Genomic DNA, 18,110 nt, shown 5'->3' with positions numbered 1-18,110 from the left:
CTTTACGCCATTCCCAAGAATATTTCACTTAATATAATATAATATTATATTATTATATAATAATATTTCACTGGACGCCGCCAGCATTATAGTGGGAGAAAATTGGACAGGGCCCGGGAGGAACCGACGATCATCCACACCCCACTGGATAGTATTATCTTAACATTGTCATCTTCGCAACTTTACGGACTAAGGATGGCCTATTCTGTATTTTCAAAACGTGTCTGCCACCCTTGACTTTTCCCGTCAAACGTTTGTTTAATTGTGAAATTACAAAATAAGCAAGAGTCTTGTAACAAGATTTACCTGGGATCCGGCAGCTACATTATTACGTAATCGGGTCTGCGGATTGGTGATCCAAAATGTGGCCAAAGCCCTGTAAATTGGAAGCATTGGTATTTTGTTGTTATGAGTCAGTCAAGAATTAATAATCCAGTCGCAATAATCTGATACAGTATACTGATACTAATAACTTAAAAGGTAATACTTTTCTTATGGGCTATCCATTTGCCTCAAATCTGACAAAGTACACGGGTGCTAATAGCTTTAATAAAAGGTAATACTTCTCTTATCGATTATCCATTTGTCTTAAATCTGACACAGCACGCGGCTACTAATAACTTAAAAGGCAATACTTTTCTTATGGGCTATCCATTTGTCTCAAATCTGACACAGTACACGTCTACTAATAACTTAAAAGGCAATATTTTTCTTATGGGCTTTCCATTTGCCTCAAATCTGACACAGTGCACGTCTACTAATAATTTGTAAAGCAATACTTTTCTTATGGGATATCCATTTGCCTCAAATCTGACACAGTACACGGCTACTAACAACTATAATGGAAGGTAATACTTTTCTTATGGGCTATCCATTTGTCTCAAATCTGACACAGTACACGGGTACTAATAGCTTTAATAAAAGTTAATACTTTTCTTATGGGCTATCCATTTGACTCAAATCTGACATAGTACACGGCTACTAACAACTATGATGGAAGCTAATACTTTTCTTATGGGCTATCCATTTGTCTCAAATCTGACACAGTCCACGGGTACTTACAGCTTTAATAAAAGGTAATACTTTTCTTATGGGCTATCCATTTGACTCAAATGGACACTGACATTGTGAAGGTTCAGAAAAGGAGGCGGCTATACTAGATCTTGATCAGATTCTAATTAGCGATTATTACCGGAAATCGGATTTTAAAACCTTATTATTTCTTACGACCTGCATTCCTCAGGAACTTATATTTTCATATGCTTGCCCTAATATACATGTACCATTTGATAAACTGATCTAATTTTAACTCCTCGTGTCTAAAGATACGCACTTCAAAACGAGTGTCAAATTTTAATTTAATCTACTACTCAGCTTACGGAATCATACTCTGGATTTAGTTAGACGCAGCGCAGTTCCACTCTTACCTTGTGTCTGACGGGATCAGTCCCCCATACATCGTACTCGACCCCAAGTTCCCCTCTAACAACGTCCTTTTTTCACCGCCATCTTCCAGGAAAAAGCAGTGACCCAAGACCTTATGACCCACTGTGTCTTTGACCTTAAGTTTAAAATATTGAATAGAATTTAACTTTAGAAATTATATCTGACCTGTTTTCTTCTCCAGAGAGAAGAAACCTTTGATGCTAACGAAATTAATTACTAGTATCACTTAATAAAGGCACTTCAACCATGTGTTTCCAACGCAGTATATATGTTTACTTCGATTGTTATTTCAGAAATATTTAGCTTTCGATTAGAGTTGTTGATCATCGGCTAAACTTCTGTTAGGCTATTCTGAGATCTGTAATTTTATATCTAAACTGAAGTGAAGATTAGTGTCTCTAATTTGAGAATTCACAATATCCAGAGATACACAACTTCCGCCACGATAAGACAGGCCTTTTGGCTTTCGACCTTGTGAATATACGCAGGAGGCTTCGGCCCTGTCCGATAGAAGTTATCTTAGGAGGTAAGTGCCTGTGGGATTATAGGGTTTTAAATAGTCTTCTGTCTGCTGTCTGTCTACAGTAGACACTTTATTAATGAAAGGAAGGCTTCGGAAGTACTGCTAATGTGGACTTTTGTAGTTGGTTTAGCTTACCTGTAGTCCGTGAGTTCCATGAATGGTGATGCACCTGGCAAAAGACTCGTGAATGGAACACCCGCGGACGTAGGCTGGGTGAGAGTAGCCTCCCTTTTCATCCACATCTTCCGCCATATGAAAATGGATAGGATAATGACCTGCCACGGAATAGGATCATTTTTTGAGGAAAATTCACAAGATACTGAATATTCAGTGTAAATAAACACACAATAAAAAATCAAAAAATCAAAAACAAAAACTAAAGCATCCACTTTCAGATGCTGGATATCTCAAGTGAACATTCTGTCTTCAGGTCTACCAGGTTTAGCATGTAAGGAAAAATCATATAGAATTGTTTTCAAAAACAGTGTTAAAGCTCAACTCTGACACATTAGGATAATGTACTTTGCATTAACTTTCATTCAAACACATTTCGTTTATGTGTAAAAGTGATGAAAAGCCTGAGATAGTGGTTTCTTTGTTTCCTCAAGCATATATTATTATATTATATAACGGCAATAAAGGTTAATGAAGTAAATATAAGGAAAGTTGGCATTAAATTTCTTCATTTTTAAACACATACATTCTGTTAACACATGAACCATAAAGGCTTTACCGCATGAAAGACGAAAAGAGTTCTATTCTAGAGGACAGCTGACTCACCCTCTTGTGTCTGTTGTCCCATGTGGTAAAACTCCACGCCCTCTATGTGGACATTGCCGAATCCCTTCATTATCTGCAGAATAAAATAAATCAAGAATTCAAGAAACAATAAGTGTTATTATGAAGAGCCTTTTTTGCATCTTTTAAAAGGTTATGTTGAGCATGGTTTAATATTGGAAAGAAAGCCTGTATACTAGGATTAGCCAGCGTTTTCTTTCTAATAGCACATGGGGATCTCCGTTGTTTAGTTGTTAGCTGTTGTTAGTGCAGCCCAACCCAAGAGCCACTCACCAATGCAGTTGGTATGATTTCAAGTCCAGATCATGCTGACTTCCTGAAAAAGTACTTCGTTTACCTTAAGACCGCTTCGATAGTCTAAAGGTTAGAGCGTCCGCCTCAAAGTCGCTCGACCCGGAATAAAACCCGGGTCGGGTCATACCAAAGATATTAAAAATGGTACTTGTTGCTGCCTCGATTGGCGCTCAGGACTGAAAGGTTAGAGCAAGAAATCCTGACTGGTTGGCCCGGTGTCAGTAAAATGTGACTGGGTGAGGTGTCATGTCTGGTGTCATCGGCATGATACTTCAGTGACGGCGGTACTTAGGCAGCATGGGCTCGCCCTGCCACAAGGAGATACAGTACATGTAAGCACAACTAATGACTCCTCGTCGTCATATGACAGATAAATTGTTAGGTACGTCGTTAAACCCAAAGCATTCATTCATTCGTTTACCTTAATGTGTCCTCCAAAGGTGTCCCAGTCAAAAATATCACAGTTGTTGTTGGATGACGGACATGACGGTTCTACAGCGCCTTCTATGACAATATTCCTGGTAAGAAGAGCCACTTCCGCTCTCTCGTCCACACCGTCTATGATTTCTCCCCAGTGCATGAACTGTGGCTCCACTATGGAGTAAAGTGAAAGGAAAAACTTAATTTGCCACCATGAACTCTTTAGCATGGATGTACCTGGCAAATCTTAAAAATGGCACATGCATATGCTTTGATGCCAAATCTCCAAGACAGTTTACTGTATGACAAGAGAAGAGAATACGTTTCATGAGTGCTCACGTGTTAATGTGTATATGTATATTAAATGTGATGACAACAGAGCATTATGGGTAACTTTAGACCAGTGACGTCTAATAAATTGCACTGAACATCAATGCATTTTTTTTACCAAATTCTGCTTAAGCCATCGTGCTAGGGAGCATGTAATTTTGCTACTATTTATGCATTTACATGAACAGTTAGTAAAAAACCCTAACTGAGGTGAACTGACAAGAGGCCGTATTTCACTGGTTACGTGTTACCATTTGTCAACAATCACACCGTCGTCGCTGCTCTGGTTTTTCTCTCTTATTTATACATTGGCTACACTGACACAACGGCGGTGTGGTCGACATGTTAGAGACAAAGTCGTGACATGACAGAAATAATTTTCAAATCAACGTTAAAGTCTAAGAAAGCACAACCATGCTTTCATTGACCGAAAATATCGTTTCCATATGGCCACCCGTTTTGCCCGTAAAATTCCACACGCTTAAAACTGTCGAGTCTGAATTGCACAATCCGTTTCATTCTGTGATAGAGACTGCTTATGTCTCTGAAATCTAATTTTCCTAAAAGTTAATTTCTCTCTTAATGTTCTAAATATCTACCTGTGTTGGTACATGGGTTTGAAAGTTCTAATCATCAAAAATGTAAGAAAATTTCACCATTTAAGAGAACAACAAACGAGCACAAGACCATAGCGATCTGACCCCAAAACTCTATGGGCACAATGATCGCAAAAGAGACATGCCATATCTCCGTCACCCCAGTGACCTTTGCATTGTTCAGCATTGCTGTACAAAATTTGCTAGTGGTGGCAGTGGTGTAAAGCGAAAGTAGGGATCGACGCGTAGGTGTATGAGCCTTTATGCCGCAAGATTATACCCTCTATTTCTGTTTATTTGAAACATATACAGAGAGTGTCTTTGTTTCTACCAGTACTGCACAAGACTATAGCGATCTGATCCCAGAACTCTATGGGCACAATGATCGCAAAAGAGACACTGTCTGTATATGTTTCAAATAAACAGAAATAGAGGGTATAATCTTGCGGCATAAAGGCTCATACACCTATGCGTCGATCCCTACTTTCGCTTTACACCACTGCCACCACTAGTACATTTTGTACACAATGCTGAACAATGCAAAGGTCACTGGGGTTGACGGAGACATGGCAGACAGTGGTGTCATGAAATTTTGTCTGTCTTTGTTTCTACCAGTACTTGATACACATTCAGTCTCTCTCTCGGAGATATGCACAACGTGATTCTAACCATGATTGTAAACTTTATTTTGATTTTTGATTTAATTTGTGTTTTACGCCGTACTCAAGAATATTTCACTTATACGACGGCGTCCAGCATTATGGTGGGAGGAAAACGGGCAGAGCCCTGGGGAAACCCACGACCATCCGCAGGTTGCTGACAGACCTTCCCACGTGCGGCCGGAGAGGAAGCCAGCATGAGCTGGGCTTGAACCCAGAGCGACCGCATTGGAGAGATTCTAACTTGAAAGAATTTTATTAGTGAATGCTGTTTAAATAGCTCCACGCGGGGACACCATTGGTGAGGCTAAGCCTAAACAAGCCCAAGGCTTCAAAGGTTAAACCAACCTAGTGGTGGCAGTGATGTAAAGTGAATGTACAGAGAGACGCATGCGCTGTAAGGAGTATCATACTCTGTATCAACTTACACTCGACTTTCACTTGGTTGTTCCTACACTCAGGGCAGTATATTACTTTGGCGTCTTCTGCTTGGCGCCAATCAAAGTCTGTTGACGTAATGACGACGCGGTCACCTGGATGAGACAAAATATCGAGAGCCATCTTGATTTAAAAAAATACATTCAAATGGTGCATGAGAGTATTTTAACAGCGGCCGGGGTTATAGGCCTACCCGTCTTTTAGTAGGTATCCGGGAAACTGTCGTCCTTAAAGCAGCATCCGTACCATTTTCATAAAACTATTAAGAACGGTTGAAAGTTGTAGGGAACTGAGACAGCCTTCAATCTTCAAAAAATCTGGGTACAAAGACATGGAGAGAAATTTTCCTCTGATTCAAAATATTTTCCAAAATGTACAACAATGAACACAACAACCAAATGAATGGTAAATATAGGGATATTTTTTAAATTTGTTCCTGGTTTTTATTTATTTATTTATTTATTTATTCAATTATTTATTTATTTATTTATTTATTTATTTGCAAAAACAGTCAAATACCTGAAACTATTTTCGCAAATGACCTCACAATAGGATACGGGCCATCTTACAGCAGCAAGACATATCGTATCCTAAAGTTTTTCGCCGGCAACTAAAAACATAAATGAACGACGACAAACCTGCTTTCCAGGATGTGACATCATCGATGACATCAAGTATGGGATAAGCGCCCTCTGTCGTTATGATTTTAAAGTCTACAAAGCATTTTTGTACGTCCGTATTGTCAATAGAGCTGATGGCAGTCAGTTTGAAGCCGCTTGCCCAGCTTGTGTGGGTCAAGGTCACGGTCTGAACATCCTGCTCCTCAAACGGCACTCGTGCCTCCTTGGTGACGTGCACGTGACCTAAAAATGATAATATATCTTCCTGGAAGCCTGTTCACAAGGGCTTGGTATGCATAAATCAACGCAAAATTCACCCTGCAGAATAGGAGAAAACTGCTTCTAAAAATTACTCATATTAAAAGACTGGAAGGCAATTTAGTACCCAAGAAGAAAAGAGTACGAACGAAAAGATCCTTGTCTACCGAAAGCAACTGACAGAAAAGCCTTACTTCTAGACATATCCATAAATCTAAGCGATAGTTTTGAAAAACAGCGAGACTGAACTAATTTTCTTAAATGTGAAATTAGAATGAATCTGAAAACATATCTCAACTCTGCAGTGATGTTATTCGGGGTGGAATTGGCCACAGAAAATACGAAATGTTCATATACGGAATAATATGTCTGGTGTGACGTTCATGGCAACAAATAGTAACATGCAAAAACATACGTAACGACTGGTGTAAGTTCCACAGCAACATAGGATGGGAACTACAACATAGGATGAGAACTACAACATAGGATGAGAACTACAACATAGGATGAGAACTACGGCATAGGATGAGAACTACGGCATAGGATGAGAACTACGGCATAGGATGAGAACTACACTGTCATTGTTCTCGATGTACCCTATGTTGCTACAGATTTATAAAGAAATTGTTAATATTTCCTTGACTCTTACTGCCATTTCTCTCCGTGTTGCAGCAAATGAATTACGTACACACCGTTAAAAATGTTTCAAAGTAATGTTTTGAAGCAGTGATTGAAATTACTCAATAAAAACATTATTTGGAATCTCTTAAAGCGTTTGACGTCAATATTGGGTGTATCCGCCGTGAGCCTGGATAATAGCCTGATCCTTTCTCCTCATACCACCTGTCTCCTGATACAGTAAAGGGGAAGTCGCCGCCATTCGTCGTGCGAGGCAGGTTCCCAATTGTACATGTGCCTCCCTTGCTTTCACACAACAACCAACTGGCTTAGTTGGCGGCGACGTCCCCTTCAGAGTATCAGGAGGCTGACAGTAATTTCAACCACTACTTCAACACTGCTCGCTCCAGAACCATACGTGTATAGCCACTGTTTCACATCAAAAGAAGTCATGATAGAAAAGCATGTGAGTTATCACTAAAACACAACATCATTTGTCGTTTTTCATTAGCCAAAGGGTCACACGGTTCAAAACCAATAATATTTTACACTCTTATGATACAGAAGAGCATTATTATGTGTATAAAATCGCCACCCTGAAAACTGGGGGGGGGGGGGGCTTAATTAAGTTCTTTGTGTATACATGTAAAAAGCTTTCAGATGATGTATCTCCTTTCCGCACTACTTTCTTCAGCAAGATTTAGATGCAGGTTCAAATCCAGTTGTCTCAACATCACATACAACAGCAGATCTTTTGCAAGATGACTTTAATCAACGAACCAAAAGTGAGTCATTGTACCGACTTCCGCATCGTGAGTCAAGCCAGTTTACTTCAGAAAACAATCTGTGTTGTATTACACTGGACGCTCCACGGATGAAAGTCGACGATTCTGAATGGGGCTTGATTCTTGAGAAAATTGGTAACCACGTCTAAGAGTCCATGGAAATTCGGTAATACTTCTGCTTATATAAAGGGACGATTTTCAGCCGCGGTGCTTCCAACAAATACTGAACTCCTTTTCAGAATATAGTAAAGACAGCAAGCCGTTGTCCAGAGATCGGCTATTTTGTTCGAACGTCTGTTGTCGAAGAGCTCGGGAGAGCACTATGTTGGAGGTAGTTCCAATAGTTCCCAGAGGTTGTCATTATTTGCGCAGTCATTTGGCGTTCTTAAATCCGGTAAGAATGGGATACCCTCTATCGTCAAATACGTTGTCAGGAGTGATGTTGAGATAAGGTGTCTTACACGTGTTTACGGAAGGAGTCAAGATACTTGAGAATAAAAGGTAATCTTCTGACAGATCAAAAGCGTGCGCATTTCATAGCGTATTACCAAATAATCACACAATTTTCAATCGTTTCAAAGAGGTGTTGTTAACATCTTGTTAAGGGGTGCGAGAGCTGGATTCGAATCAGCGACCTTACTGGCTGCGGCCAAAAGGCTTAGGACAAATGAGCCAGTAAAGAACGTACACGTATGTGCTGTAAACGTATTCGAAACGATCAATCTATTCGTCGAAAATGAACGCTCCGAGTCAGTAATCGCAAGGACAATTCCCAAATCACAACCAACCAAAGAACTAAGAAATTATATACAGGACAACATTAGGACAGAATCATGCAAAGAGAAACAATCAACCATTTTCAATGACGCTGGAAAGACGCAAGGAATGTTATGGGCGAATGAATGTAATCAGTAACCAAATCATGTGTACCATGTTTGCTGTCAATAATTCAAATCTATAGCTGTGTCGTGCTTTGATGCAGCTGTCCATAAACATAACGTGGAGGTTAAGACAGTTCAACCGTCATTTTACATAACTAAGATTTCTTACTCTTACCTTTTCTGGTGATCATTGCATAGGCGTCTTTAGGCTGAACGTTCCTCATCACTGATTGGCCAGAATGCCCGTCACCAAACGCCAATCTTTCCACAGCCTCGTATATCCCGGTCATTGTACTGATGGAACTTGATCGGATCAGACTGATATGCACTGCCATCATTACAAAACGGCCTTCTGGGATAGCTGTGAGGAATTATGGGAAATTAATAAATTACTCTGGCGAAAAGTTATTTGGTAGGAATTAGGTTTCGGAACCCTTATATACCGTTACGTTTCACCCATGACAAAATTCTTTAAAACGCATTATGTATACAGTTATTTTGACTTTGAAAATAGGTACCTCCATTATAGTAAAAAAAACTTTAGAGAAATTGATGTATATTTTACATATTACATTACATTGGCCCAAGGTTGCTTGACCCAAGTACTGTTATAAAAGAGGACAATATGGGTCTAACGTACCCTTTCCCGAAAAAGAGTGTTTTCAAAAATTTCAGACAATTTTTTTCAGGCTTAAATCGCATGGTTTAGAGCAAAACGCACCAGTTTTCATTGGTGTCGTTTGATGGTGATTTATTGTATGTTGTGCTTTATTTTCTCTACCAATGCTTACCATCAAGAAAGTGGATGAGCTTAGGAGAGTCATTGTTACGCCACCATTCGTCTTCTCCGCCTAGGTAGAATCCCTCATGCTTAGTTACCTCCCCTGTGTTTGCGTCAACCACGTATACATATAGCCCCGTCTTCCAGTCGTGTCTCTTCTTGTCTTTGTGAGTCTGAGTTGTGTCGACAGAAAGATATACCCTTTTGCAAAATTATTTTTTGAACTAAAAGTTATTCGTAAGACGTAATGATAAAGGTCTAGCGCGTATAAAAATCAGTTGTTTATTTTTTTAAAAAAAGCAAACTGCAAAATCCGAGAAGCTTCTTCTGGACACATACCGAATGCTGATATAACAATCCACTGTAGAGGTTCAACTTCGGAAGTGTCCGGGTGATTTTCGTCCATGACACCTTCGGCGCCCCGTGCAGTTCCAAAGTTCCACCCGCAGGAACACCTATAAACTTCTCATCATACTCAGGAACAGTATATTGCCCCCGAATACCTGATTTGAAAGACATGAAAATTCATTCCTACAATGCAGGCGTTTTACGTAGCCTTGGCTTTTATAGCCACGTTAGGCTACATACCAATGATATGCATGTAGTTATCGTGAAAACAAGTCTGACGCCTCCCTCAGCTTTAATATGGGAATTCACCAAAACACAACATTCTTTCAGACAGAGTAAAGAATAAGTCTTTGCTATCATATAAGGGCCATATAAGGGCAATTGAGCCATCCAAAAACTATTAGCTGAAATACGCACCATTTACAAGACGACTCTCTTATCTGTTCACTACACTATACCCCCAGGGAAAGAATGTAAGGAAGTTGCTGGTATACGAAAAAAGCCAAAATCACACTATTCCCCATGGAAAGAAAGTAACGAAGTTGTTGGTATACTGCACTAACCAAAATAACACTATTTCCCATTGAAAGAAATTAACGAAGCTGCTGGAATACTACACTAACCAAGATCACACTATTCCCCATGGAAAGAAAGTAACGCAGCTGTTGGTATACTGCACTAACCAAAATCACACCATTCCCCACGGAAAGAAAGTAACGAAGCTGCTGGTATATCACACTAGCCAAAATAACACTATTCCCCATGAGAAAGAAAGTAACGAAGTTGTTGGTATACTGCACCAACCAAAATCACACTATTCCCCGGGGAAATAATGTAAACGAGGTTGCTGGTATATTACACTAACCAAAATCACGCTATTTCTGTGGGAAAGAATGTAACGAAGATGCTGGTATAATACACCAACCAAAATCTTGAGTAACTTTGAAAACACTATTCTAAAGTTTCATGGTACATAACGGTTATTCTCTGTTATTTTTACCATAAGACAGAATATTTAGGCAGGAGAATGAATCAAAGAATGACTATTCTTGCGAGAACAACTTTAAATCCGTAATTACAATAGAAATTATCTTACAATGCGCGTTCTTTTAAAGCATACATGTAGGCCTACTTTGTATATTCGTAACACAAGTAAGTTTCGATAGCCCGTGATAAACAAAGTCACACGTCCATAATCATGCCTAAACCCTTAACGTTATATTACATTTTTTGCGAGTCAAGAATCCAGCCCAATGCTAGGTTTTTATGTTCATGTCTATTCTATCAAGTTAATATCCTTGACTGCATGTAAAGTTTCAAATGTGAGGTTCACTTCCACGTACATTTGCACAGAATTTAATGATTTAGTCTGTGCATATCGATTTGCCATGCGCAATCCAAAATCTTTTTGACTTATCAGGACACTTTTATCAAAATCTTACCTGTCAACAGTATCCTCGTCTTCTTATCATAGGGACAATCCTCACTGCCTATGTCCAGTCGTCCAAAAATGAGGATGTAGTCTACAGTCAAGTTGACTTCTGCATCCGGGCTCCACACCAATCGACCCGTCTTCTGAATGATTATACTGTGAAGGGGTGGCGGGCTCTCGTCCAATAAGAAACCGTCTATTATCTCAACTGAGTCGCCACCTATCGGTTTCTGTAACAAAAACAATTTGGTTGGTGGCACCAGTCTATCAAAAATGCTGACCTAAGCATGTGCGTTTTTTGTCCTTGTTTTGGTTAACAAAAGCGTAAAAGGGCGGGTTAGGCTCTCGCCTAATAGAAATCCGTCTACCAAGTAGGCCGCCTGTTAGTTTCCGGTTGTCAACAAAGTTCATTTGATTTGAAAAAGTTGTGATACTATTTTATTGTGAAGAATATATTATCCTTACGTCTAAGCAGAATACGGGATGAAGACAGCAAGGCTAAGCAATGCTCCTTAAGTATGACGAGTTCAAAAACTCGTTGTTTTCAATGATCATTCATTACCGAAAAGATGAAGTAAACACAAAGTCACTGGTTGTGCAGAATGCTATTTTAATTGCATAATATCTCCGGCCAAGCGTGGGAAGTTCCGCCAGCAACCTCCCACCATTTCTCCCACCATAAAGCTGGCCGTTGTTGTGTAAGTGAAATATTCTTGAGGAGGGCATAAAACACCAATCAAATAAATAAATAAATAAATAATTGGATACTACAATAACTTCAGTAACGTCTCAGTGAATCCATTTAATTTTGTCTGCGCTGACAAAATGTTTGACAGTGGCCATGAAAACAATTCGGTCCACATCAAACTTATAAGTTTATTTATACAGCATAAGTGGACATATTTTTAACCCTGTGAGGTGGCGATACTGTAAATCCGAATCTTGACCCTTTGTTATATCAAGAATAGCGTACCGTCTACATTTTTATGAAGTGTCAATTTCTACTGTAGCGTCATACTGACTATAACATCACGCGTTTGACATTTTCCCCTTAGGTTTTTATGCGATTTCCAAGAACCGAGAAAGCCAACGATGAGGTGAAAAAAAATTGCACAACCAAATTGCTCATTATATTTGACCTCATAACGGTAAAGATCTTAAATATATAAAATTCTATTTATGGAAAGCAGACGAGGATTGTGAAAAACGGAAAGAACAACTCTAAAACAATGATCTCGTTACGGTTGTTTAGTTCCCGTGGATTTTTAAACATTTTTTTTCTGTATACATGTTACATGCCGTTGATGCTTCTGGCACGGTTTTATTTGTTGTGTTACCTATTCCGGAAATGGACTGACCCTTCGCAGATGTCTTTATAGCAACGAAGCACGTTCACGGGGTTAGAGGTCAGGAATAACAAACCAAGACTTCCGGATGAGCGGATACAGGCAATTCATATCGATGCTCATTACAATAAAACAAAATTTTTTTGTTTTGTTTTGTTTTCTTTATTGTGTTAGGAGGGGGCGAGAGTAACGTAACAACGGATGGAGTAATTGATTGAATAAAAGCATATATCAATCTAGAAGTCCATAAACTAGAACTGTTCAGCTCTCAATAACGCTATCTATATGACACTGGCAGCACCTTAAACTGGGAACAATGTGACGTCCAAACTTTCCACCGTATGGTTTTTGTTTCAGAACTTAGAGCAGAATAGTAATTCCAATACAAAATGAATACCGGTACCGGTTGCCCAAATTGGTGTTTAACATTTCGAGATATACAATGTATGTTGTTTTCAAGAGTCCGCTTTGGGAACGGTAGATCCAGGGTCAATCCTGGGTCGAGTCATACCTAAGACCTTAAAAGAAGAAGCTGTAACTTCCTCGCTTGGCGTTCAGCATGAAGGGGATAGTGCAACGACTGGTTGACCCGTATAGTGTAATGGCTCCGGTGGGGCGCCTTACTTGCCTTCGGTAAGGCGTCTCAGCCACGCAGCACTAGATAAAAGAGCGGTGGAAATCCGTCCTGCAACAAGGAGGCACATTACATGCATCCTAAGGATTCCTTTGTCGTCATATGACTGAAAAATTGTTAAGTACGACGCTAAACACTAAGCACTCACTCACTCACTCATTTTCAAGACAGCAACATATAGAACTGATTCCAAGAGGGGCCAACATATGGAGGTAAGTGAGCCCTGTTAACAGCAACGGAACCTACTCAGCAAAAACAAATCATTCATATATTCCTCCTCAAATACTTCTGTGGTCATTTTACTCCATTCATAGAATTGGCTACATGTACGTAAACTTTCCTTCCCTCATCCTTTCAGGAAGTACTGCTTTACTCCGGTAGTATTACATGTATTTGAGATGATATTAGCCTCCGCTGATATGCTTATATGATGTTGAGAAACTTTGATCGCTTTGATCGCATGTACTTTTCCTCCGCTCCGTTTCAACACGTTCGTATACTTTGATGAAGTGCTACTCTTCTCAGCTCATATATCAGAATATATGAGCTGAGAAGAGTAGCACTTCATCAAAGTATACGAACGTAAGAGCTATGCCTCCTCCGCCATGTATTTGAGAAGTTGTTACTTTTTTCCGCCATATATGTGAGGACGTGCTACTTTCCTCCGTCATGTAGTTGAGGAGGTGTTACTTTCCTCCGCCATGTATTTGAGGAGGCGCTATTTTCCCCCGCCATATATTTCAGGAGGCGCTACTTTCATCCGCCATGTATCTGAGGGGGCGCTACTTTCCTCCACCATCTATTGAGGGAGCGCTACTTTCCTCCACCATGTATTGAGGAGGCGCTACTTTCCTCCACCATGTATTGAGGAGGCGCTACTCTCCTCCACCATGTATTGAGAAGGCGCTACTTTCCTCCGCCATGTATTTGAGGAGGCGCTATTTTTCTCTCAGATATGCTTGAGGTGTCGCTTTCTTTTACATATTTTCTATTGAGTATGTGCTACTCCCTCCTCTCCGTTAATAAACTTTGAAGAGGAACTGCTTTCCTCTGCTCATGTACTTTTAAGTACTATTTTCCTCCGCTGATATACATGTAATTTGAAGAGTTGCATGTTATTATTCCCCATCCTCAGTCTTTAACTGGCGCAATTTTCCTGATGAGCTTTTACTTTTAGCAGATATTAGCTTCCTCGTTGAAACTTTTTCTCTGCTAAATAATATGTGGAGGTAGTATTTTTCTGCCCTCTGGTATAGGGGGCATACTCTGGGGAGGGGCTACTTTCTAGCTTTCACATACTGTGTGAAAATATCCGTAACACGTTGCTAACGAAGTGCAAAGGCCAGATCATCAAGCAAATAAACAAATATGTTACAAAAACAGAATCATCAACATATCACGTAATTAACACGTACTTACCTTGCCACTTGGCCAACTCGAATGATGGGACCAACGCAGTAAACCTATTTCCTTATGAGGGCAAATCGCCAGGGTAGTAACCACAAGATACAGACAACCCAGAACCGTCCTTCCTGACATGGTGTAGACTGTGAACTGATGAGGTCAAATTGCCGGCACCCCTTCTCCCCAGAGTTCTCTGGGTGTCAGGTAATTGGGCAACCGCGGAATTGAACGACGATGCACGTAGGCAAACAGACGTCCGGCACAGCTGGAGATTTTGCTCGCACACCGCGCCTCGTTGTGCTGAGGCTGGTGGCGGTAAAAGACAACGTCGTGACATGTTTTTGTGTTTGCTCCAGTCCTGTAAAATGCGTCGTTGAACAAGGCAGAGAGCATACGGTTGTATTTGCTGATCATCACCTCGGAAATCAACGCAGTCATGCTGCGGCTGTCGGAACAAGTTCAGCTAGCTAAATGACCAGGATCGACCCCGATATTACAGTTGGTAGAGCGTCCGCTTCGGGAGCGGTAGATCCAAGGTCAGTCCTGGGTCGAGTGACACCCAGGACCTTAAAAGAGGAAGTTATAACTTCCTCGCTTGGCGTTCAGCATGAAGGGAATAGTGCAACGACTGGATGACCCCTATCAGTATAATGGCTCGGGTGAAGCGCCTTACTTGCCTTCGGTAAGGCGTCTCAGCCACGCAGCACTAGAAAAAAGAGCGGTGGAAATCCGTCCTGCAACAAGGAGGTACATTACATGCACTCGAAGGATTCCTTCGTCGTCATATGACTGAAAAATTGTTAACTACGACCGACGCTAAACCCCAAGCACTCACTCACTAACTCACACACTCACTAAATGACCAGGTGTGAACTTTTTAGCTTCCAAACGGTATGACCCAATGCGGTATGACGGATTACCTGTGCATGTGTCGGCTTCCAGCGGACCGCTTTGTTGTTGCTACTGCCTTTGTTGTCGGCGTTGGTGTTTTTGTTCTTTATGGTGAGGTACGTATTCGAAATGGGTATGCGTCACACCCACCAGATGACCGCACATTTTGTTTTCTATAAGTATATGTTTATCAGGGATTTTTTGATATTTTCTAGGATATTCCACTTACAGGCCTATAAACTCAAGAGAAATTCAGTTACGTATGGAAGAAACCGGCTAGGGGAAATCCGCCTTCCTTCGCCAGGTAGGTTTACCTGACGATCCTCCAGTTTAAATAATGGAGCCGAAACTAAGCAGGACATGGGCTTGAAGTCGGACATCACTCGCGACGTGTGCTGTTGGCGAGATACTCCTTACAGCGCATGAACCAGAGTGTTATAAATACTATGTGTAGGCGATTGATTGTAGTTCCATTTTTGGATAGTAGACAAAACAATAATACCGGCCTCATTTTTCCAGGATAAAATCTTTTAAATCAGGGGAATTCAGATTTTACGATTTGTTTCATAGAGATGCAGTCCTAATGAGATCATTGAGTCAGAATAGCGACCCTGAAAATAGCACAATAAAAGTGAACTCTACCTGCCACTGGAACACCGTGACGTCAGTGTGGCCCCGATTCATTTATCTGACCAAATAACGTCACAAAAATTGTTACAATTGTTTCAACATGACTGACGGTGAACGCTATGTGGTCACAAGGCCCTCATAGCAAAGAGAGATATAAGCGATGAACATTTTCAGTGCAATATTAATCTGGACAAGTGTGGCAATTCATTTACGGCGAAATCAACCGTTAGAGAGAAATATGCACGTTATCAGATTCACGTTTCAAAATTCATGAGAAGCGAGATTTTGCATTGCATGATCGCATGTATCTCACAAGTGTTCAAAATTTATGCTGAAATTAAGTGAGGAATCACTTTTACCCCCCAAAAATAAAAATAATAAAAACATCTACCATCTTATACAACGGTAGGAGAAGCCAACTAACATATTTTGGCCAAAAATGGAAGCCGTCTCTGAGACATGATGGCTTGAATTCGACAGTAAGTAAGACCTATGTTTATATACGTTTGTAGACTTCCACGCAAAGCTGCAGCTCCATGTGGACTACCTTTCCAAGTAAAAGTTCGCCATTGAGTCACCTTCTCCTCTCTATTCTTATTTAACGGAAGAAGTTAAACTTCAGCTTAATATGAATGGCAAAAACCACACGATTTATTTTTACCTGCGAGGAGCAGCTCTACGCGAGGACGGCGATGTTGGTGGTGTCGTTGTTGTGAAGACGTTCTTTCTTGCACGTCATACTCCTCACACTCCTTACAGCTCTTGTGCCGTTCTATACATTCGCTTTACATCACTGCCTCCACTAGCAAATTTTGTAAAGTAATCTTGAAAAACGCCGAGGTCACTGGGGACACGGTGATGAGGGTGGAAGTGATGTCATGGAGCACAACAACCCTGTCTCAGTCTTTGTTTCTAATTATATTTCATGCACATGCATTCTCTTTATCCAGAGTATGCACAACATCATTCTAACCAACGCCTGAAACAATTTTCATGCTGAATGTTTATTAAATAGTTCCACAGGAGGACACAAGTGATGAGGCTAAGCCTAAACAAGCCCACGTGCTTTGCGCGGGATCCTCCGGTTTATTTATTTGATTGGTGTTTTAAGCAGTACTCAAAAATATTTCACTTATACGAAGCCTGGGGGAAACACACGACCATCCGCAAGATGCTCGAAGACCTCCCCACGTACCTGGATCCACAGTTCAAAGCTTGTCTAATGGCGGCATTGATGCGAGCGTAGAGAATGGCACATGCGCTGTAAGGAGTGTACTTGCTGATGGGGTGTATTTCTTTAATGTACATGCGTGGCACCTTGTAAGCGCATATCTGTAATTTATTTATTGTTTACTTGACTGTTGTTTTATGCCGTACTCAAGAATATTTCACTTATACGACGACAGCCAGCATTACGGTGGGCGGATAACAGGCAGAGCCTGGGGGAAATCCACGACCATCCGCAGGAGACGTACGGCCGGAGATCGAGGAAGCCAGCATGAGCTGGACTTGAACTCACACCGACCGAATTGTTGAGAGAATCGTAGGTCAATGTGCCGCACTCGCACGCTAACCACGGAGGTCTCTCATATCTGTAATTGTTTTCTTGTTGTGCACTTTGCAAGCCAGTTGCCAGAAATCCCACTACATGTAAAAACTTTACCGTCACATCCCCTGGGCAACAAAGGCAACATTCATTTTTTTTATTTGATTGGTGTTTTGCGGGCGTACTCAAGAATATGCAACCGCAACAGCCCTGTCCCTTGAAACACGGCAAAGTGAAATCTTATACATGTATACTAGTATCTGTATTTGACCATCTACTGGCAGCCAACCACAAAACAACGCCGCACAGCTCTCCTCACGGTATATTTACGTTCAGAGTTTATTGGATACTATAGTCAAGTTTCCCATAGAACGGAACATAATTGTACATATATATATACACTGATGTACATGGCAATCAGTTAAACATGGG

At 40.7% G+C, this 18,110-nt stretch overlaps 1 protein-coding gene across 1 annotated transcript in view; it reads right to left on the bottom strand.

Moving 5' to 3' along the window:
* Nucleotides 1–14,746, bottom strand: part of LOC135480849 (inactive cell surface hyaluronidase CEMIP2-like) — a 30,079-nt gene extending 15,333 nt beyond the window's left edge. Inside the window, exons 1-12 of the mRNA XM_064760778.1 lie at nucleotides 14,627–14,746; nucleotides 11,238–11,457; nucleotides 9,787–9,950; nucleotides 9,458–9,620; nucleotides 8,842–9,027; nucleotides 6,143–6,367; nucleotides 5,495–5,599; nucleotides 3,483–3,655; nucleotides 2,750–2,822; nucleotides 2,105–2,244; nucleotides 1,428–1,561; nucleotides 307–376 (exon numbers count right to left, since the gene is read on the bottom strand). Of these exons, the coding sequence (XP_064616848.1) occupies nucleotides 307–376; nucleotides 1,428–1,561; nucleotides 2,105–2,244; nucleotides 2,750–2,822; nucleotides 3,483–3,655; nucleotides 5,495–5,599; nucleotides 6,143–6,367; nucleotides 8,842–9,027; nucleotides 9,458–9,620; nucleotides 9,787–9,950; nucleotides 11,238–11,457; nucleotides 14,627–14,746 (1,773 nt within the window). The remainder of the gene's footprint in view (nucleotides 1–306; nucleotides 377–1,427; nucleotides 1,562–2,104; nucleotides 2,245–2,749; nucleotides 2,823–3,482; nucleotides 3,656–5,494; nucleotides 5,600–6,142; nucleotides 6,368–8,841; nucleotides 9,028–9,457; nucleotides 9,621–9,786; nucleotides 9,951–11,237; nucleotides 11,458–14,626) is intronic.
* Nucleotides 14,747–18,110: the final 3,364 nt, after the last annotated feature.

The sequence above is a fragment of the Liolophura sinensis genome, chromosome 13, assembly GCF_032854445.1.
Source record: "Liolophura sinensis isolate JHLJ2023 chromosome 13, CUHK_Ljap_v2, whole genome shotgun sequence".
Taxonomy (NCBI): Eukaryota; Metazoa; Mollusca; class Polyplacophora; order Chitonida; family Chitonidae; genus Liolophura; species Liolophura sinensis.
This window is presented reverse-complemented; position numbering and strand designations above follow the sequence as displayed.